This window comes from Myotis myotis, unplaced genomic scaffold (assembly GCF_014108235.1).
Source record: "Myotis myotis isolate mMyoMyo1 unplaced genomic scaffold, mMyoMyo1.p scaffold_m19_p_13, whole genome shotgun sequence".
Taxonomy (NCBI): Eukaryota; Metazoa; Chordata; class Mammalia; order Chiroptera; family Vespertilionidae; genus Myotis; species Myotis myotis.
This window is the reverse complement of record NW_023416317.1, coordinates 438,179-462,431: the sequence shown is the minus strand read 5'-3', so window position 1 is coordinate 462,431 and position 24,253 is coordinate 438,179. Positions and strand designations below refer to the sequence as shown.

General features: G+C 46.5%; 1 protein-coding gene across 1 annotated transcript in view; it reads right to left on the bottom strand.

Annotated features, from left to right (window-relative positions):
• The window catches only part of SHQ1 (SHQ1, H/ACA ribonucleoprotein assembly factor), a 122,671-nt gene that overhangs the window by 30,331 nt on the left and 68,087 nt on the right, over positions 1-24,253 (bottom strand). Inside the window, exon 6 of the mRNA XM_036331551.1 lies at positions 19,791-19,918. Coding sequence (XP_036187444.1) covers positions 19,791-19,918 — 128 coding nt within the window. The remainder of the gene's footprint in view (positions 1-19,790; positions 19,919-24,253) is intronic.

Below are 24,253 nucleotides of genomic sequence, written 5' to 3'. Positions count from 1 at the left end.
AAACAACTTTTAAATTAGACGTCACCGTTTTATTTTTTAAAATATATCTGTATTGATTTCAGAGAGGACAGGAGAAGGGAAGAGAGATAGAAACATCAATGACAAGAGAGAATCACTGATTGGTTGCCTACTGGGGATCAAGCCCACAACCCAGGCATGTGCCCTTGACCTGAATCAAACCCAGGACCCTTCAGTCCAGCAGTCGCCAACCTTTCAGACCTCACCGACCACCAATGGTCCGCAGACCACCGTTTGCTTCAGTCCACAGGCTGACATTCTATCTACTGAGCCAAACCAGCTAGGGCTAGACTTCACCATTTTATTAATAGCTTAGTGTTAGCTCAAATCCTACTAGGGCTAAATAAAGAAATGTTTAAACAGTATCTATTGCTATTACCAGATTTCTTACACCTCGTTTTGCTAAAGTGTTCTGTATTCAAGGCATCTGAATGTCAGAGTTATTGACTTTAAAGTTACCATAATATATTGACAACAGAAAGCATCTATAATAATAAAAGCATAATATGCTAATTAGATCGGATGTCCTTCCAGATGACCTTCTGAATGAAGCAGGGGCTACGAGGGAAGCCCGGGTCCTGGGTGCCAGAGGGAAGCCAGTGCTGGCAGCCAGGGGAAGGAAGGTCTACTCTTGCACGAATTTCATGCATTGAGGCTCTAGTATAATATAGCTAAGTAAAGTACTCTTTAAATATTCACTATTCATTTCTAAAGTTCTATACAAAAAAGTAGGAGTATTTTCATATATTAGTCTATTTAAGTGCATAGTATTAATATTCTGTATAAATAGAAACAAAGTTACACATAAATACACAAATATGACGACATCACACATGAGACTTATGGAAAGAGGATGTTTCTTTTCAACATAGTCATTTCCTTTTTCTTGTTCTGCTTGCCACCCTCTTTTCATCTTCATCAATAGCCCCAAGTTAAAAATTTAGTATATATACTAATTACTATATATAACATATACTAACTTTTCTTTCTTTCTTTTTTTATGCGGTTTAGAATCCTGACCTTTCACATGGCTGGGCCTGCAGTTGGACCCTCCCTCCCCTTTCCTCCCCTGCCGTATTGCTAGTCCTGCGGGTAGACCCTCTGAGGGGGAAGGAACAGGGGCTGGAGAATAGCCCTTAGGCATCAAGCCCCCAGGACAGTGAGGTTCTGACCCACATCAGATACATCTGGCCTTGGCTGTGTTTCAGCTCCAGGCCCAGAAATGCAGCCAAACCAGACAAGCAACCCCACGGCTGCCTCAGGACCAGCTGCCCGATGCAAGCGGCCCAAGACCACCTCCCAACATTAAAAACCTCATCAATACCATTTGTTGAGTGCAAAGAGACTCCCCCCAAAATGCAAAGTGACCTTATTTCATGTGAAACATTTTCTAGTTTAGTTACTTTTAAATCTTCCCTTCTAAATACCCCGCCCCAAAATCCTTATCTTCTGTGGGTCAACAACTAAATCATCCATGACCTGGCTCCTCTCAGAGGAATGCAAATCTATTCCATTGTACACTTTCCAGGAACACAACAATGGGACCAGAAAGAATCTGCTGCATTCAAACCCTCAGTCTAAATGGCTTGCCCTGCAGTGGCTACAACACTCCAGTGAGACTCACAGCTCTACAAATACTGACAGGCTGTCCCTGCTGGGAAGTTCATCGACTATAAATGTGAAGTGTCAGAACAAGCAGTCATGTGCCAGATTCTTGGTCTGAAGTTAACCAGTGAAAGACAACACGGGAAACGTGGAAAATCCATCCTCAGGAAGCTGGATCTCAGAGGAAGCATAGCATTTAACACTTCCAATTACAAGCCTTTGGGGAGAAAGATCAGACCATGTCAAAACTGAAGAGATTAACGAAAGTATCTGCACTCTAACTCAGGGCTATGAAGAAAATGATGAGAATCATAATGGAGCCAAGAGGCTTATCTGGAACTGAAAACAACTGTAGCTTAATATTTTAAGACTAGAGACCCGATGCACGAAGATTCATGCAAGAATAGGCCTTCTTTCCCCTTGCTGCTGGCACTGACTTCCCTCTGGCACCCGGGACCCGGGCCTTTGCTCTGGAGCCACCTCCCACTCACTCCAGCTGGCTCCGTGGTTGCCACCCAGAGGCCAGGGCTTGTGGGAGGCTTGGCTTCCTTCATCGCTGGGGCAACAAAGGAAGCCAAGCGTCCCACCTGAAGGAAGCCAAGCATCCTGCCCGCTCTGGCCGGTTCCATGGCTCCAGCTACCGCCATCTTTTTGGCTATGGGCGCCGCCATCTTTGTCATGGAGTGATGGTTAATTTGCATATTACCCTTTTATTGGTATAGACTAGAGGCCCGGTGCACAAAAATTTGTGCACTCGGGGGGTAGAGGGGTGGTTACTCAGCCCAGCCTGTGCCCTCTCGCAGTCTGGGACCCCTTGGGAGATAACAACCTGCTGGCTTAGGCCTGCTCCCAGGTGGCAGAGGGCAGGCCCAATCCCTAGGTGCAGCCCCTGGTCGGGCTCAGAGCAGGGCTGATTGGGGAGTTGGGGCGCCGCCCCCTGTCATGCACAGAGCAGGGCGGATTGGGAGGTTGCGATGCCACCCTCAGTCATGCTCAGGGTAGGGCTGATTGGGGGGTTGGGCTACCGTCCCGTCACATTCAAGGCAGGGTCGATGGGGAGGTTGCGGCACCACCCCGTCACGCACAGAGCAGGGCCAATCAGGGGGTTGGGGCACTGCCCCCTCTCACGCACAGAGCAGGGTCCATCAGGGGGTTGGGGCGCTGCCCTCTATCATCCACAGAGCAGGGCCGATCAGGGGGTTGGGGCGCCGCCACTCTCACACTCAGGGCAGGGCCGATGGGGAGGTTATGGCTCTACCCCGTCACACACAAAGCAGGGCCCGTGGGGTGGGGGGGTTGGGGCGCCGCACCGTCACACACAGAGCAGGACCGAACAGGGGTTTGGGGTGCCGCATCCTGTCACACACAGAGCCGCAGGGCGATCAGGGGGTTGGGGAGCTCCCCTGTATCAGGCACAGAGCAGGACTGATCAGGGGTTTGGGGCGCCTTCCCCTGTCATGAACAGAGCAGGGTGGATAGGGAGGTATTGGCCCCGACCCCTGTCACACACAGAGCCACAGGGCGATCAGGGGGTTTGGGCGCTGCCCCGTCACACTGATCCTGGTGCCGGGAGGCCTCGCAGCTCCACTGATCCCGGTGCTGGGAGGCATAGTACCCTTTTACTATATAAGGTAGAGGTCTGGTGCACGGGTGGGGGCCGGGTGGTTTTCCCTGAAGGGTGTCCTGGATCAGGGTGGGGGTCCCCACTGGGGTGCCTGGCCAGCCTGGGTGAGGGGATGATGGCTATTTGCAGCTTGTCACACATCCTTCAGGGTGGGGGTCCCCACTGGGGTGCCTGGACAGCCTGAGTGAGGGGATGATGGCTGTTTGCAGCTGGTCACACACCCTTCAGGGTGGGGGTCCCCACTGGGGTGCCTGGCCAGTCTGGGTGAGGGGCTGAGGGCTGTTCTCAGGCTGGGGGTGACTAAAGCTTCCAACCGCTCCTTTTTTTATTTTTTATTCTGGGCCAGCTTTAGCTTTGAGGCTTGCCTCCAGCTCTTAGGCCTCCGCTGCTGAAAGTAGGTTTCTGGCCTTTGCTTACAATGTTGCGATCCTGCTGGCTGAAGCCCGGAAGGTTTCTGGGGTTTTGTGTAGCTTCTATATTTGTTACACAGTTGCTTAGAGTTGCAGCTCAGAGGCCTGCAGCGGCAGGCGGGGAACGTTGGAGTCCTCCGTCACTGAAGCAAGCAAGCCTCATATTAGTTTCAAGCTGCCTGGCTGCTGGCCGCCATCTTGGCCGGCAGTTAATTTGCATATCTCGCTGATTAGCCAATGGGAAGGGTAACGGTCGTACGCCAATTACCATGTTTCTCTTTTATTAGATAGGATGAGGAGGAGTCAAAGGCCCCTCACACTTGCACTGTTATATCTGTCTGCCAACATCTGACCAGGGAGCTTAAGCTGAAGGAGGCCTGGAGGTGAAGAGAGGAAAATGAGGGAAAACTAAAGCAGCAGCATGCTCCTTGATCTTTATTTCTTGGTTTGCTTCTTTTCTCCCATATTTTATTCTGGTTTAGCACACTTCAATGTATTCCTCCAATTCTGGGGGTCTCAAATATTTGAACAAAGAAAAAAATTCAAAGAAAATCTCACTAAAAAAGAACTCCCTTTTAAAGCTTTGTAAATGCATAAAAATTGTAATTTCATAGAGAGCCATTCAATTCCTTGCTCTCCTGACATTGATTTTACTCTATAATAATAATATTTCTGGTTGATTCCAAAATGGCAGCAGAGTAACTGGAAGTTACACTGACATTCCTAGGACCAAACTGGAAATACAACTGAACTACAGAAAAACCATTCTGGAAATCAACTGAGGACTAGCTAGAGAGAACCCTGACAACCAAGGATGGAAAGTTGAGACCACACAGAGACTAGGAGGAATGTGAAGATGAGAAGTGGTTAGCCGGGCTCCCACAGACAGCAGCTGAAGGTAGGGGCAGAGGGGGGTTCCCACTGAGAACTCTGGGGTCTAAATGCCAAGCTGGGCCCCCCAGCTCAGAGCACCAGAACTGAGAAAGGTACCCAAGTAACATCTGACTGTCAAAAGCAGCAGGGTTGCTGTCTGCCAGGAGAGATGGCTAGAAATGCAGGCACCCTCTTAAAGGGCCAATGTACAAAATTTCGTGTGTAGCCACTCACCTGGGGCTCCAGCACAGAGAGGACAGAGTGGACTGCAGCCGTGTGAGGAGAGTTCTGGCTTGGGGACTCTGGGGTTGGAGCTCAGAGGGCAGCCACTCTGTTTTCCTGTGCTGAGTCCTTCCTTCACACTGTGGACATCTTTTGCCTGAGGATCTTTGCTGTCCAGGTGGTTTCTGATTGGGGGAAAGGCAGTTGTCCCATGCTGTTGGAAGACCTCTTTCCCACCCTGAGGTGGGTAGCCTGAGGCTCTCAAGACTGAGAACAATCAGACTGCTGGCAGAGGCGGGCCTCTGGAAGCTTTGAGTCTTTGCCTGACCTCCTTCTGGGCCCAGGAATAGGAAAAGCAGACCCTGGTGCACATGTTGGTCCTTTCCACAAGCACCCAGCCCCAGCAGAGGAGCCACGGGCTGTGGTTGGCTAATAGCTCCAAACGATACTCAGGGCCAGTCACTAACAGCATCTGACATTGTCCTGTACTAGAGGCTGGAAGTCCTAGCAGATCTCTTATTACACAGACACAAACCCAAACGGGCAGTCGAAATAGGGAGACAAAAAGACAAGCACCAGATGAAAGGACAAGAGAATTCTCCAGAAGAGATAAATGAAATGGAGATAAGACATGGAGTTCAGAATAATGATGGAAAAGATGACCAACAGCATGAGAAAAGACATAGTAACTATGAAGAATGACATAGTACTAATAATGAACACAGTGGAAGGAACACAGAGCAGATTGGGAAAAGCCAAAATCAGTGAATTAGAAAACAAAGTAGAAAAAAAATCCACTCAATCAGAAACTCAAATAGAAAAAAATTTAAAAACAGGAGGACAGCTTAAGGGAGCTGTGGGAAACCATGAAACTTAACAATATTCACATTATAGGTATGTCAGAAGGAGAAGAAAGTGAGCAAGGAGTAGAGAACGTGTATGAAAAAATAATGACAGCCAACACCCAACTTCCCCAACCTGGTAAAGGAAAAAAATCACATAAGTTCAAACGATATAGAGTCCAAGAAAGAAGAACTCAAACATGCCCATGCCCACACACATCATAATTAAAAGGCCAAAAAATAAAGACAAAGAAAGAATCTTAAAGGCAGCAAGTAAAAAGCAATTTGTTATCTACAAAGGAGCTCCTATAAGGCTGTCAGCTGATTTCTCATCCAAAAGTCTATAAGCCAGAAGGAAATGGCATGAAGTATTTAAGGTAATGAAAAGCAAGGATCTAAAACCAAGATTATTATATCCAGCAAGGCTATCATTCAAAATAGATGGTGAAATAAAGAGCTTCCCAGAAAAAAAGGCTAAAGGAGTTTGTCACCACCAAAACAGTACTGCAAGAAATGCTAAAGAGATTGCTGTAATGAAAAGAAATAGAGAGAGAAATATAGGCATACAGAATTAAAATGGCAATAAGTAAGTACCTTCAATAATAACAGTAAATGTCGAAGGAGAGCAACTAAGATGGCGGCATAGGTAAACACCGGGAAATTATCGCCTCATACAACAATTGAAAATTACCGCAAAGGACTGAGCAAACATCATCCAGAAAAACAGGAAGGCTGGCTGAGTGTAAATTCCACAACTAGAAGGAAAGAAAAGCACGCTGAGAGCCAGAGGCGCTGCGGAGGTGAAGTGCAGAGGTACGGCGGCGCACGCGCGAGGAAAGGGGGTGGCGCCTGAGGACGCGGCTGTCTTTTTGAATCATAAACTCCCGACGGCCCTGAACTCCGGTTCCGGGAAGTCTCTGGGGACCCAGGTCTCATACGGGGAGAAGCTGGTCTGTCCGGCAGCGAGCGAACTTGAGGGCGGCTTTCCCTCAGAGGTGCTTGCAGCCGTTACCGGAACACTGAGACGCGCGACTCCGGCGGAGAATCGGCCATGGCCGCTTTCTCCGCCCTCTGACTCCCTGAGACCCCGCCCCACCCAGGCTGCCGCAGAGGCTTTTGCATGTGAATGTACCTAACTGCAGCCGAACCAGGCAGACCCAGAACTTCCAAGAGAAGGCCCAGGGCCCCGCAGCGGCTTGCATTGCTTCACAGCTGAGCCTCTTCGTGGCTCCTGCTGTGTGGCCTCAGGCAGAGGCTGAATTAGCACCTCCTTAGATCCAGGAGCCACTGTACCCAGTGGTCAGAGGGTACCAGACTGCAACTCCTCAGATCCATAAGGGACACACTCAGGGAGCAGACTCAGTGAGCACCAAAGCCCCACTGAAGCAAGTCTTGCCCCAGAAGGGTGTCTTCAGCACAGAAGTTCTCCCACTTTAGACACAGCTGATTCTCACAGCCAATTGGCCTGGAGGTCAATTCCTCCCAGTGATTCTACAACAACCAAGGCACCAAGAGTGCACCAAGAGTGTCCACCCCAGGTAACTGGGGAGGCTGAGCTACTGGGCCCTACAGGACACCTGGCGCACAGGGCCACTCTATCAACACAGGGAAGCTGCCAAAATGCGGAGACAAAGAAACAGGTCACAAATGGCAGAAATGGAGGAAAGCAAACGATTGGATATAGAGTTTAAGGCCACGGTTATAAGGTTTTTCAAGAATTTTATGGAAACCGCCGATAAATTTAATGAATCCCTCAATAAGTATAGGGAGACCATGGAGGACATGAAAAAGGACCAACTAGAAATTAAGCATACACTGACTGAAATAAAGAATAATTTACAGAGATCCAGCAGCAGAAAAGAGGATCCCAAGAATCAAGTCAAAGATTTGAAATACAAAGAAACAAAAAATACCCAACCGAAAAAGAAAAAAGAAAAGAGATTCCAAAAATATGAAGATAGTGTAAGGAACCTCTGGGACAACTTCAAGCGTACCAACATCAGAATTATAGGGGTACCAGAAGGAGAGAGAGGGCAAGATATTGAAAACCTTTTTGAAGAAATAATGACAGAAAACTTCCCCTACCTGGTGAAAGAAATGGACTTACAAGTCCAGGAAGCGCAGAGAACCCCAAACAAAAGGAATCCAAGGAGGACCACACCAAGACACATCATAATTAAAATGCCAAGAGCAAAAGATAAAGAGAGAATCTTAAAAGCAGCAAGAGAAAGACAGTCAGTTACCTACAAGGGAGTACCCATACGACTGTCAGCTGATTTCTCAACAGAAACCATGCAGGCCAGAAGAGAGTGGCAAGAAATATTCAAAGTGATGAATAGCAAGAACCTGCAACCAAGATTACTTTATCCAGCAAAGCTATCATTCAGAATAGAAGGTCAGATAAAGAGCTTCACGGATAAGAAAAAGCTAAAGGAGTTCATCATCACCAAACCAGCATTATATGAAATGCTGAAAGGTATTCTTTAAGAAGAGGAAGAAGAAAAAGGAACTCTTACCATTTGCCACAGCATGGATGGAACTTGAGAGCGGATAAATACCACAGGATCTCACTTCATTTGTGGAATATAATGAACAACATAAGCTGATGAACAAGGACTGATCCAGAGACGGAGAGACATTGATTGGACTGTCGGGACTTGGAGGGAAGGTAGGGGAGGGTGGGGGTAAGGGGGAAAGATCAACCAAAGGACTTATATGCAAGCATATGGGCCTAACCAATGGACATGGACAACGGGGGGGTGAGGGCATGAGTGGGGGTGGGGGGGGTGGGGGGTAGAGGGTAACGTGGGGACAAGGACACATATGTAATATCTTAATCAATAAAAAATATATTAAAAAAAAAAATAACAGTAAATGTCATTCATGAAATATTCCAATCAAAAGACACAGGGCAACTGAATGGATACAAACACATAACCCAATTATATGCTGTCTACAAGAGACACACCTCAGAACAAAAGACTCACACAGGATGAGACTGAAGGGATGGAAAAAAATTTCCATAAAAATTGAAATAAAATAAAAGCTGAGGTGGCAAGATTCATATCTGACACAACAGATGACAAAATAAAGGTGATCACAAGAGACAATAAAGATAACTATTAAAGGGATCGATCCAAAAAGAGATTATAACACTGGTAAATATATAAGCATCCAAAATTAGGACCACCTAAATATATAAAAAAACTTCTGGAAGACTTTAAGGAGACACTGGCAACAATATAGTCATAGAAGAAAATTTTAACACTCCACTGACTTCACTGAATAGATATTCCAGACAAAAAATTAACAAGAAAACAGAGACTCTAAATGACACACTGGGTCATATGGATTTCGTTGAAATTTACAGAACATTTCACCCCAAGGGGAAGACTATACATTCTTCTCAAGTGCACATGGGTCATTCTCAAAGACAGACCACAAGTTTGGACACAAAACAAGTCTCTACAAGTTCAAGAAGACTGAAATCATATCAAGCATCTTCTCAGATAATGGTGGCAAGAAATTAAAAATCAACTACAGTAAAAGTACTCAAACATTAAAACATATGGAGGCTACATAGCATGTGATTAAAGAACTAGAGGCCCGGTGCGCAAAAATTTGTGCACTCAGGAGGAAGGGGGGGTCCCTCAGCCTGGCCTGTGCCCTCTCGCAGTCTGGGACCCCTCTGGAGATAATGCCCTGCTGGCTTAGGCCTGCTCCCGGGTGGCAGAGAGCACGCCTAATCCCTAGGTGCAGCCCCTGGTCGGGCTCAGAGCAGGGCTGATTGGGGAGTTGGGGCGCCGCCACCTGTCATGCACAGAGCAGGGCGGATTGGGAGGTTGCGATGCCACCCTCAGTCACGCTCAGGGTAGGGCCGATTGGGGGGTTGGGGCACCACCCCGTCACACTCAAGGCAGGGTCGATGGGGAGGTTGCGGCGCCACCCCGTCACGCACAGAGCAGGGCCAATCCGGGGGTTGGGGCACTGCCCCGTCACACACAGAGCAGGGCCCATCAGGGGGTTGGGGAGCTCCTCCCTGTCAAACACAGAGTAGGGCGGATCAGGGGGTTGGGGCGCCTCCCTCTATCACCCACAGAGCAGGGCCGATCAGGGGGTTGGGGCGCTGCCACTGTCACACTCAGGGCAGGGCCGATGGGGAGGTTATGGCTCTACCCCATCACACACAGAGCAGGGCCTGTGGAGGGGGGGTTGGGGTGCCACCCTCTATCACCCACAGAGCAGGGCCGATCAGGGGGTTGGGGCGCCCCCACTCTCACACTCAGGGCAGGGCTGATGGGGAGGTTATGGCTCTACCCCATCACACACAGAGCAGGGCCTGTGGGGGGGGGGTGGGCACTGCCCTCTATCACCCACAGAGCAGGGCCAATCAGGGGGTTGGGGCGCCCCCACTCTCACACTCAGGGCAGGGCTGATGGGGAGGTTATGGCTCTACCCTGTCACACACAGAGCAGGGCCCGTGGGGGGGGGGGGTGGATTGGGGCGCCGCACCCTGTCACACACAGAGCAGGGCCGATCAGGGGGTTGGGGCGCCGCATCCTGTCACACACAGAGCCGCAGGGCGATCAGGGGGTTGGGGAGCTCCCCCGTATCAGGCAAAGAGCAGGGCTGATCAAGAGGTGGGGCGCCTTCCCTTGTCACGAACAGAGCAGGGCGGATAGGGATGTTGTGGCCCCGCCCCCTGTCACACACAGAGCCGCAGGGCGATCAGGGGGTTTGGGCGATGCCCCGTCACACCGATCCTGGTGCCGGGAGGCCTCTCGGCTCCGCTGATCCCGGTGCTGGGAGGCATATTACCCTTTTACGATATAGGATAGAGGCCTGGTGCACGGCTGCGGCTGGCTGGTTTGCCCTCAAGGGTGTCCTGGATCAGGGTGGGGGTCCCCACTGGGGTTCCTGGCCAGCCTGGGTGAGGGGATGATGGCTGTTTGCAGCTGGTCACACACCCTTCAGTGTGGGGGTCCCCACTGGGGTGCTTGGTCAGTCTGGGTGAGGAGCTCAGGGCTGAAGCTCGCAACTGCTCCTTTTTTCTTTTTTTTTTTATTCTGTGCCAGCTTTAGCTCTGGCTCCAGCTCTGAGGCATCTGCTGCTTAAAGCAGGTATCTGGTTTGTTTGGGTTCCATAATCGAAACAATGTATAACTCCAGCTCTGAGATCCCGGCTTGCTGAAAGCAGGTTTCTGGGGTTTTGTTTAGCTTCTATATTTGTTACAATGTTTCAAACTGCAGGCTCAGAGGCCGGCAAGGCAGGCGGGGAACGTTGGTTTCCTCTGTCACTGAAGCAAGCAAGCCTCATGTTAGTTTCAAGCTGCCTGGCTGCCGGCCGCCATCTTGTCTGGCAGTTAATTTGCATATCTCACTGATTAGCCAATGGAAAGGGTAGGGTCGTATGCTAATTACCATGTTTCTCTTTTATTAGATAGGAAGGATGGGATATCAATGAGATGCAGCAAGAAAGTTCCTGGAAAATGCACAATAACCCGAAATCTCTGGGACACAGCAAAAGCAGTCCTGTGAGGGAAGCTCATGGTACTACAGGCCTACCTCAAAATACAACAAAAATTAATAATAAATTATTTAACCCTACAACTTAAAAGAATTAAAAAGAGAAAAACAAGAAAAGGCCAGAATAAGGAGAAGGAAGGAAATAAAGATTAGAACAGAAATAAATGACATAGACATTTAAAAAATACCAAAAAAAATCAATGAAACCAAGAGCTGGTTCTTTGAAAAGATAAACAAGACTGATGAACTGTTAGCCAGACTCATCAGGAAACAAAGAGAGAGGACCTAAATAAATAAAATGAAAGCAGTGAAGTAACAACTGATATCACAGAAATACAGATGATTGGAAGAAAACATTATGAACAACTATACTAATAAAAGGGTAATATGCTAATTAGACAGGGAGACCTTCCAAGAGACAGGATGTCTTTTCGGACAAAGCCATGGTGGCGGGGCCGAGGCAGAGGCGGTTAGGGGTGAGCAGGCCGGCAGGGCGGGCAGTTGGGGGCGATCAGGCCAGCAGGGGGGCAGTTAGGAGTGATCAGACCGGAAGGGGGGCAGTTGGGGGCAATCAGGCTGGCAAGCAGAGTGGTTAGGGGCGATCAGGCAGGTGAGCAATTAGAAGCCAGCAGTGCTGGATTGCGAGAGGGATGTCTGACTGCCAGTTTAGGCCCGATCCCACATGGGTCGGGCCTAAACTGGCTGTCAGACATCGCCCGAGGGGTCCCAGATTGGAGACGGTACAGGCCAGGCTGAAGGAACCCCCCTCCATGCACGAATTTCGTGCACCGGGCCACTAGTCTATATATATAAAACCCTAATATGCAAATAGACTGAATGGCAGAACAACCGAATAACCAGTCGCTATGACGTGTGCTGACCACCAGGTGATGTGCGCAGAATATGGCAGGCATTGGCAGCAGGCGGCAGAGGTGAGCGGGGGCGCCAAACCAAGGCAGGGCACCAGTCGCTGTCATCGGGGCAAGCCTCTGGTGGTTACTGAAAATTCTTTGCTCCCATGCACCGCGGTCCCGCCCAGTGCTCGCACCTGCTGCCGGCACCAGCCCGCTCGCACCCGCTGCCAGTGCCAAAGCCTCCACTCGCACCTGCTGCTGACCCCCAGTGCTGGCCCTGATCATTCGGCACCGTCAGTGAGTGCGAGTGGCAGCTGCCAGCCCCAACTGCCCCTAAGGGCTTCACCACCTCCCTCTGCTCCTGAGGTGCTATCGGGGCCAGCAGCCACCTCTCACCCCCTGCTCACACCCACTGCTGGTGCTGGCCCCACTCGCACCCACTGTCAGCACCTGGTGCCAGTCCCGATTGCTCCACGCCGTCAGCGGGTGCAAGCGGCAGCTACTGATCACCCCTGAGAGCTTCTCCACCTCCCCCTGTTCCTGAAGGGTGATTGGGGCAGCAGCAGCCGCTCTCACCCACTGACTGCGCCAGTCCTGCTTGCACCACTGTTGGCGCCAGCCCCAATTGCTCTGTGCCGTCAGCAGGTGCCAGCGGGGCCGGCGCCGTCAGCACATGGGAGCAGCGGTGGTGGTAGCGGGGCTGCCAGCAGACAGGGGACCAAGGGCCATGGTGGGAGGGGCCGGGCGGAGGTGCAGAGGATGGACTGAGACCCGGCCCTGTGCCCACCACAGCCTCGTGGCCCATAGTTCCTTTCAAGGTGCATGAATTTGTGCACTGGGCCCCTAGTATGCCAATAAGCTGTGCAATGTGGATGAAATGGGCAAATTCATAGAAAAATACAATCTCCCAAAACTGAATTGGGAAGAACCAGGAAACGAATAGGCCAATAACAAAAGTTGAAATAGAAGCAGTAATAAAAATATTCCTGGCAAACAAAAGCCCTGGTCCTGACGGCTTCACAGGAGAGTTTTAACAAACATTTAAAGAACAGCTGTCACCTATACTCCTCAAACTATTCCCAAAAAATCTAAGAGGAAGCAACACTCCAAGCTCACAATACGATTTCAAGTTATACTACAAAGTCACCGTAATCAAAACAGCCTGGTATTGGCATAAGAACAGGCATATAGATCAATGGAACAGAACAGAGAGCCCTGAAATCGACCTAAGACATTACGCTCAATTAATATTTGACAAGAAAGCAAGAACATACACTCACCTCAAGAGAGTCTTCTCAATAAAATGTGTTGGGAAAATTTGGTACATGCAAAAACAATGAAACTAGACCACCAATGTACACCATACACAAGAATAAACTCAAAATGGATAGAAGACTTTAATGTAAGCCGTGAAACCATAAAAATCCTAGAAGAAACCTCAGGCAGCAAAATCTCCAACATCTTTTGTAGCAATATGTTTACAGATACATCTCCTAAGGCAGTGGCCGGCAAACTCATTAGTCAACAGAGCCAAATATCAACAGTGCAACGATTGAAATTTCTTTTGAGAGCCAAATTTTTTAAACTTAAACTATATAGGTAGGTACATTGTGATTAACTTAATTAGGGTACTCCTAAGGCTTAGGAAGAGCCACACTCAAGGGGCCAAAGAGTCGCATGTGGCTCGCGAGCCGCAGTTTGACGACCACGGTCCTAGGGCAAAGGAAATTAAGGAGAAAATAAACAAATGGAACTATATCAAAATAAAAAGCTTCTGAACAGCAAAAGAAGCCATCAACAAAATGAAACAAGAGCCCAACCGAATGGGAGAACATATTTGGCAATGACACATCTGATAAAGGATTAATATCCAAAATACAGACAGTCCTCGGGTTACGTTGGACTTGACCTAAGTCATTTCATGGTTACATTGCCGTCTCCCATTTATGGGAAAAAAAAAAAAAAAAGTTCCGTCATTTCGACGTATGTACATATGTGCCTTATATTTTTTATTATTTATTTACTACAAGTAAAGGTCAGGAATTGTTATCTTTCTTTTAAATTTTCGTTTACTGTTTCACTTCATTACTGCTGTGTATGTGCTCGATGTGAGTGACGCAGGTGCTTATGTAGGTGGGTTCCGACTTACAGTGAAAACTGCGTTATGTCACGCTGTAGGAACGGATCTCCGACGTAACCCAAGGACCTACTGTATATAAGGAACTCACATAACTTAACAAAAGAAGACAAGCAATCTAATTAAAAAATGGGCAAAGGACCTAACTAGATACTTCTCCAAGGCAGATATACAGATGGCCAAGAGACATGAAAAAATGCTCAAACTCACTAATCACCAGAGAGATGCAAATTAAAACATCAATGAGATATCACTTCACACCTGTCAGAATGGCTATCATCAACAAATCAACAAATAACAAGTGCTGGCGAGGATGTGGAGAAAAGGGAACCCTAGTACACTGCTGGTGGGACTGCAGACTGATGCAGCCATCATGGAAAACAGTATGAAGTTTCCTCAAAAATTTAAATTTGGAAATTTAAATTTGACCCAGTAATCCCACCTCTAGCAATATATCCTAAGAAATTCGAAGAACTAATCAGAACTAATATGCATCCCTATGTTCATAGCAGCACAATTTACAATAGCTAAGATCTGGAAACAGCCCAAGTGCCCATCAGCAGTTGAGTGGAGAAAAGCTGTGGTACATTTACACCATGGAATACTATGCAGCAGTAAAAAAGAAGGATCTCTTATTTTGAGACAGCATGAGGGGACCTGGAGAGTATTATGCTAAGTGAAATAAGCCAGTCAGAGAAAGACAAGTATCATACGATCTCACTCATATGTGGAATCGAAAGAACAAAATAAACTAATGAACAAAATAGATCCAGAGACATAGAAGCATGTCGCGCCGTAGGAACGGATCTCTGACGTAACCCAAGGACCTACTGTATATAAGGAACTCACATAACTTAACAGACTGTGGAATCTCAGAGGGAAGGCAGTGAAGGATGGGTGGGAAGAGATCAACCAAAGAACTTATACGCATATATGCATAATCTGTGGACACAGGCAATAGGGTGGTGAAGGCTTGGAGCGGGGGTGGGCTAGAAGGGTTTAGTGGGGGGAGGGAAGGAATGAAACATATGTAATACTTTCAACAATAAAGATTTAACTTAATAATAATAATAATTTCTAACTACTACAATATACCAAGGATGTTAAATACATCATTTTATTCAATCCTCATGACAACTCTTATTTGGTAGCTACAGGATTCCCACAGCAAGATCACACTGCCAGCCTGTCATGGACCAAAGTGTTAAACCTCAAGCCCTGTATTTAGCTTATAATTGATCCTTAATCCTATGCTTGACACATTTAGAAGAGGCATTTTCTGTACAACACAGCACTCAAGTTCTTCTAACTTAGATCAGAAACCCCTGCTATCTTTAAAGGTAATTTTTAGAATGAATCACCACACTAGTTTAGCAGATTATGCTTTTTCCTGAAGCATCAGACTGGATATATGCTATGGGTCAGATGAAGATGAAGGGTCAAGAGGGCCAGTGGTTAAATACGCAGCCTGGCTTAATCTGTTAAAATGATACATGAAAACTCTGATTTTCAGGGCAACTAGCTCACCCTTGTGGATGGGAAACATAACTACACAACCACCACATTAAAACACTGCACTAAAACTAGGGAAACTGATTCAAACCAGTAAATATCCTTGACTTAAGTTTGAGCAAATTTTCTGATCAGATCTACATGGCATATACAGTTACTATCTATATTGTGCTTAAACTGAAAAATAAATCCAAGAATTTATTGAAAGCAATGTAACAAGAATCATTAAACAAAAATGAGTTTATGCAGCAGTCAATTCTAAAAGATCAGAGTAGCAATTTTTCAATCTAGTAGAAATCACCTAAACTCTAACAAAACCTAACTACAAAAAAATTTTCTGCAATATTCACTTTTTCTATAACTATTTATTGAGTACCTATTTTGTAACAGGCATAAAGTTAGACACTAAATATCCTATCTAATAAAAGAGAAACATGGTAATTAGCCATACATCCGCTACCCTTCCCATTGGCTAATCAGGGTGATATGCAAATTAACTGCCAGCCAAGATGGTGGCCAGCAGCCAGGCTACTGACACGAACAGGAGGCTTCCTTGCTTCAGTGACGGAGGACTCCAAAATTCCCCGACTGCCGCTGCTGGGCTCTTAGCTGCTAAGAAACATTGTTACAAATATAGAAGCTAAACAAAAGCCCAGAAACCTCTTTTCAGTCAGCCAGGATCTCAGAGTTGGAGTCGCAACAAAGTTTCAAATACAGAAAGTAAACAAAGCCAGAAACCTGCTTTCAGCAGAGAGGTCTCACAGCTAAAGCCGGCTCTCAGTTCCAGTGACAGCCATAAATCCAAGAATAAAAAAAAAAAAAAAAAAAAAAAAGGAAAAAAGGAGCGGTTAGGAGCTTCAGTCACCCGCCAGCCTGAAAACGGCCCTCAGCCCCTCACCCAGACTGGCCAGGCACCCCAGTGGGGACCCCCACCCTGAAAGGGGTGTGACCAGATGCAAACAGCCATCATCGCCTCATCCAGGCTGGCCAGGTACCCAAGCGGGACCCACACCCTGATCCAGGACACCCTTCAGGGCAAACCAGCCGGCCCCCACCCGTGCACCAGGCCTCTATCCTATATAGTAAAAGGGTAATATGCCTCCCAGCACCGGGATCAGCGGAGCCGTGAAGCCTCCTGGCCCCTGGAGCAGTGTGACAGGGGGCAGTGCCCAAACTCCCTGATCGCCCTGCGGCTCTGTTTGTGACAGGGGGTGGGGCCACAACCTCCTATCCGCCCTGCTCTGTTCGTGACAGGGGAAGGCGCCCAACCCCCTGATCAGCCCTGCTCTGTGCCTGATAGGGGGGAACTCCCCAACCCCCTGATCACCCTGCGGCTCTGTGTGTGACAGGGTGCGGCCCCCCAACCCCCCCATTGGCCCTGCTCTGTGTGTGACAGGGTGGAGCTGCAACCTCCCCATCGGCCCTGCCCTGAGTGTGACAGGGGGTAGTGTCCCAACCCCCTGATCGGCCCTGCTCTGTGGGTGATGGGGCGGCGCCCCAATCTCCCCATCGACCATGCCTTGAGTGTGACAGGGGGCGGCACCCCTACCCCCCAATTGGCCCTACCCTGAGTGTGACTGAGGGTGGCACCACAACCTCCTGATCGGTCCTGCTCTGTGCATGACAGGGGGGAGCTCCCCAACCCCCTGATCAGCCCTGCTCTGTGCGTGACAGGGGGGAGCTCTCCAACCCCCTGATCAGCCCTGCTCTGTGCGTGACAGGGGGGAGCTCCCCAACCCCCTGATCGGCCTTGCTCTGTGTGTGACAGGGTAGGAGCCCCAACCCCCCTGATGGGCCCTGCTCTGTGCGTGACAGGGGGCAATGCCCCAACCCCCTGATCGGCCGGCTCTGTATGTGACAGGGGTGGCACCACAACCTCCTGATCCACCCTGCTCTGTGCGTGACGGGGGTGGTGCCGCAACCTCCCCATCGACCCTGCCTTGAGTGTGACGGGGGCGTCGCCCAACCCCCCAATCGGCCCTACCCTGAGCATGACTGAGGGTGGCATCGCAACCCCCCGATCCGCCCTGCTCTGTGCATGACAGGCGGCGGTGGCGCCCCAACTCCCAATCAGCCCTGCTCTGAGCCCGACCAGGGGCTGCAGGGCAGGCACCTAGGGATTGGGCTTACCCTCTGCCACCCGGGAGTGGGCCTAAGCCAGCAGGTCGTTATCTCCTGAGGGGTCCCAGACTGTGGGAGGCCACAAGTGGGGCTGAGGGACACCCCACCACCACCAGTGCACAAATTTTTGTGCACCGGGCCTCTAGTAGAATATATAATGGGCTATTGCTTTGCTATGCAGAAAAATCAAAATGAGACATGCAATAGAGACCCTATAGCTACTCTGGATTTAGTAATCAAAGGAGACAACTCCAGAACACTGCAAACAACCCAAAGTTTCATCAGTAGTCAACAGCACAAATGTCTACCAATCATGATACAAATATACAACAGAATACTGGAGAGAGATTAAAAATGTCAGCTATAATTATAAGTGCTAATTCAAAAGATATACAACATATATCACAAAATTTAAAAAAGCAAGGTAAGAAGAGAATATGATTCTATGTATATAAATTCCTTAAATCAAGTATTTAGATGTGGGTATATACATTAAAAAATGTAGCCCTAGCTGGTCCGGCTCAGTGTTGGAGCATTGGCCTGTGGACTGAAAGGTCTAGGGCAGTGGTTGGCAAACTGCAGCTCGCGAACCACATGCGGCTCTTTGGCCCCTTGAGTGTGGCTCTTCCACAAAATACCACATGCGGGCGCGCACGTACAGTGCGATTGAAACTTCGTGGCCCATGCACAGAAGTCGGTTTTCGGCCTAGGCGAGTCTATTTTGAAGAAGTGGCGTTAGAAGAAGTGGGGGGTGGACATATAGAGAGGATGAACGAAAGGAGATAGACGAAACAAGTATACAAGACAAGTGTGGATGGGAGAGGTGGAAGGGGTCAACAGAAAGTAAACAAAGCCAGTGAACGTGGGATAACGTTCAGCGAACGTACCTCAATCATTTTTAGCAAAGGCCAGCTTAGGAGTACCCTAATCAAGTTAATAACAATGTACCTACCTATATATTGTTTAAGTATAAAAAATTTTGCTCTCAAAAGAAAGTTCAATCATTCTACTGTTGATATTTGGCTCTGTTGACTAATGAGTTTGTTGACCACTGGTCTAGGGTTTTATTCTGGTCAAGGGCATGTACCTCAATTGCAGGCTCAATCCCTGGCCTGGGTCAAGGCTTGAGCAGGAGGCAACCAATCAATGTCTCTCTCTCACATCGATGTTTCTCTCTCTGTGTCTCTCCCGCCTCTTCCACTCTCTCTAAAAATCAATGGAAAAATAAATCCTCGGATGATGATTAAACATTAACAGTAATACTTTCAGAAGAGGAATTTTAAGTGGGAGATTCTATATTCTATTTCACATGTGTGTGTGTATTCCTTTTATTTAAATACTGAAATTTTGTTTTTAATATATAAATAAAGCCAAAAAAGTATGACAGAAAACATGGGCCTTCTACTCCTGATCTATCTGAAACTGTTATAATTCTAATTTACACTTAATATACCAACCTCCCACTAGAAAAGGCAGTAATAAAATGATCATTTAAGAAAGGATTCTGTGAATAATGTTTGCTTAATGTTAAATATGGCATAGTCATCTCCTGTGATTCATGACCATACCCCCAACCCAGTTCAGCTTTCATTGGTAAAAACTAGTCCACCTGTTCTCTATAAGATGCAGGTATAAGGATAACTATTCCAACTTATACATAAATCCATTTAGGAAAAAAAACTGGGAGGACATATCAAATTCATTCAACAAAAGGAATAAAAACTGGGTCTTCTCCCACCATTTTAACACTCACATGCCCTTCCCACAAAGGGATGTTCAGATCTCTCAAGCTGCTTCCTCAACTACAAATGTCCTATGTGCTAATGCTCCTAAATTTACTAAATAAATAAATAAATAGTTTAAAAGGGTTCCAATGATTCAAAAGTAAAACATACTCCAGAACAATTTAGACAAATAAGTCCAACGTTGAGTGGCATTTTCCAACCTAGGTTGAAGACCCCATTTCCAAAAGTAGCAAACCAAAAACATACCTCCTCATAGAGTGTATTTAAAAAAAAAAAAATGAGCCCATGTTTTAGTTTCTTACCTAAAGCAGCGTGATTTTCTTTCTCCTGACTCTTTCCCATAAAGGCCATCATCTTTGAATACGTATCAGTCCACCAAGGATTATACTGTAAAACCTGTTCAACTGCCTCATCTTCAAAAAAGTCGGCTCTGGGGAAAAACAATGAATGTTAGATGGGCTTGCTATACAGACTTTGGCTGGGTTTGATGTTTTCTAATTTATAACTCATTTCATTGCACTAGAAATACCGATCAATTCAGAGTACATTTCAAAGAAAAACGAGCACTACATTTAATTTACTTTAGTAATCATCATAAAATGAAAAGTAAGCAACTAACTAAAAGGATAGTTGATATTTATGATTTCTTACATGAGAGGTACACAAAAGACCAGTCTTGCCCTAAGGCAGCGGTTCTCAACCTGTGGGTCGCGACACCTTTGGCGGTCGAACGACCCTTTCACAGGGGTCGCCTAAGATGATCCTGCATATCAGATATTTACATGACGATTCATAACAGTAGCAACATTACAGTTATGAAGTAGCAACGAAAATAATTTTATGGTTGGGTTACAACATGAGGAACTGTATTTAAAGGGCCAGAAGGTTGAGAACCACTGCCCTAAGGGCCCGTCGCCTGCACTACAGTGGTGTGGGATAACGGGAAACCCAAAACACAAGGAACTGAAACCTAGCACTTGTCCTATATTTGCAAATATCACAGATTCTGGTAAAATTACAACAAAGAAACGAATCTTTTAACTCCAATCTATTTTATTTAGCTATGCTAATCCTAATAGGTCCTTAAATTAAAACTACTGAAAAAGATAAAAATAATCTTTGTTGAGACCAGAAAAATACTTTTCCTTCACTTCACTTTCTTAGTTTTAACTGGAAAAGTAACTGCTATATTTGAAATAGCAGGACACTTGTTCAGAAAATATGCCTCATTCAAAGTTGGAAAATGGTATTCTTGGGGTAACAATGAGAAAAAGTATACTAGTGAAAAATTCATTTATATTTTAGTTAATTTGAAACTCAAGGGACTGAGGTTTTGATAAATTGGATTTTCTAGCTGATAGTTTTATGACCTTAAATACATTTTTCTTTCAAGTGAGATACTGAAATCTTTTTAAAATTAGAAACATCACAGATAACAAATTCTTCGTATGCGCTAAGTACTGTACTAAGTACTTCTCATTCATTATTTTTTTGAATCTTCAGACAATCCCCATGAGCAGGGGATACTCCCTGCCCATTTTACATGGGTGAAACCTGATGCTCAGAAAAGTTGTACATCATGGCTACAGTCAAAAAACCAGTAAGCAGTGTGGCCTGAATTTGGACCTACTTAAGTTTTACTCCAGGATCCAAGCTAGCAATCAAAATATGTGTTCTATCTTTATGCTTAAGAAAATAAAGTGCATATTGGACAAAACTGAATAGCAATGATCTTGAAACAATAATTCTCAATATCAATTTTTAGGCACACATTTGAGACTATGATGAAGAAGTTGCTTTATAAACTAATCCTGTTAAGAGTCTCTATTAGCCATCTGTGGAAGAACAAGGCCTCCTCTACTAAGGAGCTGTACCCCCGTGGACACCAGGTATTAGATAGAGAAGACATGCGAAGTCATAGGCTGTAGGAGAGTCTTTATTGCAGACCAAGTAGCCATTGCTACCAAAGAGCCATCAGACAAAACAGTTCTTCAAAGTAGTCTCACAAAGCAGCTGCAGCAAACAGCCTTGCTAATGCAGTAGCAAACACAGGAGCCCTTGTAAACATAGTAGCCGTTCCTAACAAAGCAGCCCAACCAAGCAGCCAGGCACCGCTGCTCAGTAATATAGTTTATACCAACTCAGACAAAAGAGGCTTCTCACCAAACAGTGACATCAGTATTTGGGCTATGGAAAGGCACACCTGCACAGTGCGTACAGTAAGATTCTTGAGTCCTTGCTTTTGCACCTGTATATGGCAAGCTGGCCTTGAACATCCAGTGTACTCTGATTAGGGTTCCCACACCATCTCTCTTTTTTTAATTAAAATTTTTATTGGTCCGATTATTATAGTTGTTTCTCTTTTTTCCCCCCCATAGTTCTCCTCCACCCAGTTCCTACCCCACCCTCTGTCTTCATCCATAGGTATACGATTTTTGTCCAGTCTCTTCCCACACCCCCACACCCCATCCCCCATGAGAATTGTCAGTCCACTCCCTTTCTATGCCCCTGATTCTATTATATTCACCAGTTTATTCTGTTCATCAAATTATTTATTCACTTGATTTTTAGATTCACTTGTTGACAGATATGTATTTGTTGTTCATAATTTTTATTTTTACCTTTTTCTTCTTCTTCCTCTTCTTAAAGGATACCTTTCAGCATTTCATCTAATACTGGTTTGGTGGTGATGAACTGCTTTAGCTTTTTCTTATCTGTAAAGCTCTTTATCTGACCTTCAATTCTGAATGATAGCTTTGCTGGGTAGAGTAATCTTGGTTGTAGGTTCTTGCTATTCATCACTTTGAATATTTCCTGCCACTCCCTTCTGGCCTGCATGGTTTCTATTGAGAAATCAGCTGACAGTCATATGGGTACTCCCTTGTAGGTAACTAACTCTTTTTCTCTTGCTGTTTTTAAGATTCTCTCTTTGTCTTTTGCTCTTGGCATTTTAATTATGATGTGTCTTGGTGTGGTCCTCTTTGGATTCTTTTGTTTGGATTTCTCTGCGCTTCCTGGACTTGTAAGTCTACTTCTTTTACCAGGTAGGGGAAGTTTTCTGTCATTATTTCTTCAAATAGGTTTTTAATATCTTGCTCTCTCTCTTCTTCTGGCACCCCTATAATTCGGATGTTGGTACGCTTGAAGTTGTCCCACAGGCTCCTTACACTATCTTCATATTTTTGGATTCTTTTTTCTTTTTGTTTTTCCGGTTGGGTGTTTTTTGCTTCTTCATATTTCAAATCTTTGACTTGATTCTTGTGCTCCTCTATAATATTCTTTATTTCAGTCAGTGTATGCTTAATTTCTAATTGGACCTTTTTCATATCCTCAAGGGTCTCACTAGATTTATTGAGCGTCTCACTAAATTTATCAGCAGTTTCTAGAAAATTCTTGAAAAACCTTATAACCGTGGTTTTGAACTCTATATCCAGTAGTCTGCTTTCCTCCATTTCTGTCATTTGTGACCTGTTTCTTTGTCTCCGCATTTTTTATGCTTCCCTGTGTTGACAGAGTGGCTTTGTGTGCTAGGTGTTCTATAGGGCCCAGTGGCTCAGCCTCCCCAATTACCTGAGGTGGACACTCTTGGTGCACCTCTTTGTGGGCTTTGTGCAAAGTCTTGTTGTAGTTAAGCCTTGATTGTAGTTGGTATCACTGGGAGGAATTGACCTCCAGGCCAATTCGCTGTGAGAATCAGCTGTGTCTACGGTGGGAGAACTTCTGTGCTGAAGACACCCTTATGGAGCAAGACTTGCTTTAGTGGGGCTTTGGTGCTCACTGAATCTGCCCCCTGAAGTGTGTTCCTTATGGATCTGAGGAGTTGTAATCTGGATGGTCCCACTCTGACCACTGGGTACACTGGCTCTTGGATCTCTAAGGAGGTGGTAATTTAGCCTCTGCCTGAGGCTGCCCAGCAGGAGCTACTGAGAGATCTTCAGATTCCTCTTCTTTGTTTGGGGTTTAGAGGTGCCCAGATGAGGCCCAGCTGTGAAGCAATGCAAGCTGCTGTGGGGCCTTGGGCCTTCTTTTGGATGTTCTGGGTCACTCTGGCCCAGCTGTAGTTTGTTAGATAATTTTAGATTGCAAAGGGCCAGGGCATTCATATGCAAAAGTCTCTGTGCACAACTTGGGTGGGGCGGGGTCTCAGGGAATCAACAGAGTGGAGCAAACAGCTGTGGCTGAACCTCAGTCCTGCCCTAAGAGGCCCCTGATCTCAGTGTCCTGGTAATCGCTGCCAGCACCTCTGAGAGAAAGCCGCCCTCGAGTTCCGCCCGCTGCCAGACAGTCCAGTTTCTCCCTGTATGAGTCTGAGTCCCCAGAGACTCGCCTGGAACTGGCGTTCAGAGCCGTTGGGAGCTTGTGTCTCCCTACTGATTGAAAAAGACAACCGCATCCTCAGTTGCCAGCCCTTTCCTTGCATGCCTCCGTACCGCTGCACTTTACTTCCATACCTCCTCTGAGTCTCAGTGTGCTTTTCTCTTTCCTTCTAGTTGTAGAATTTCCACTCTGCCAGCCTTCCTGTGGTTCTGGATGATGTCTGTTTTGTCTTTTAGTTGTATTTTTGAAGTGGTTGTGCAAGGCAGCAATTTCAGGTGTTTACCTATGCCACCATCTTGGTTTCTCCCATATTTCTCTTTTGACCATCTCTTTTTAAAGTAAGAAAAATTCAAATTGATGGTTGCCAGATGTGAAGAGGGGGTGGGTGAAAATGGTAAAGGAATTAAGAAGTACAAAATAGTTACAAAATAGTCACAGGGATATAAAG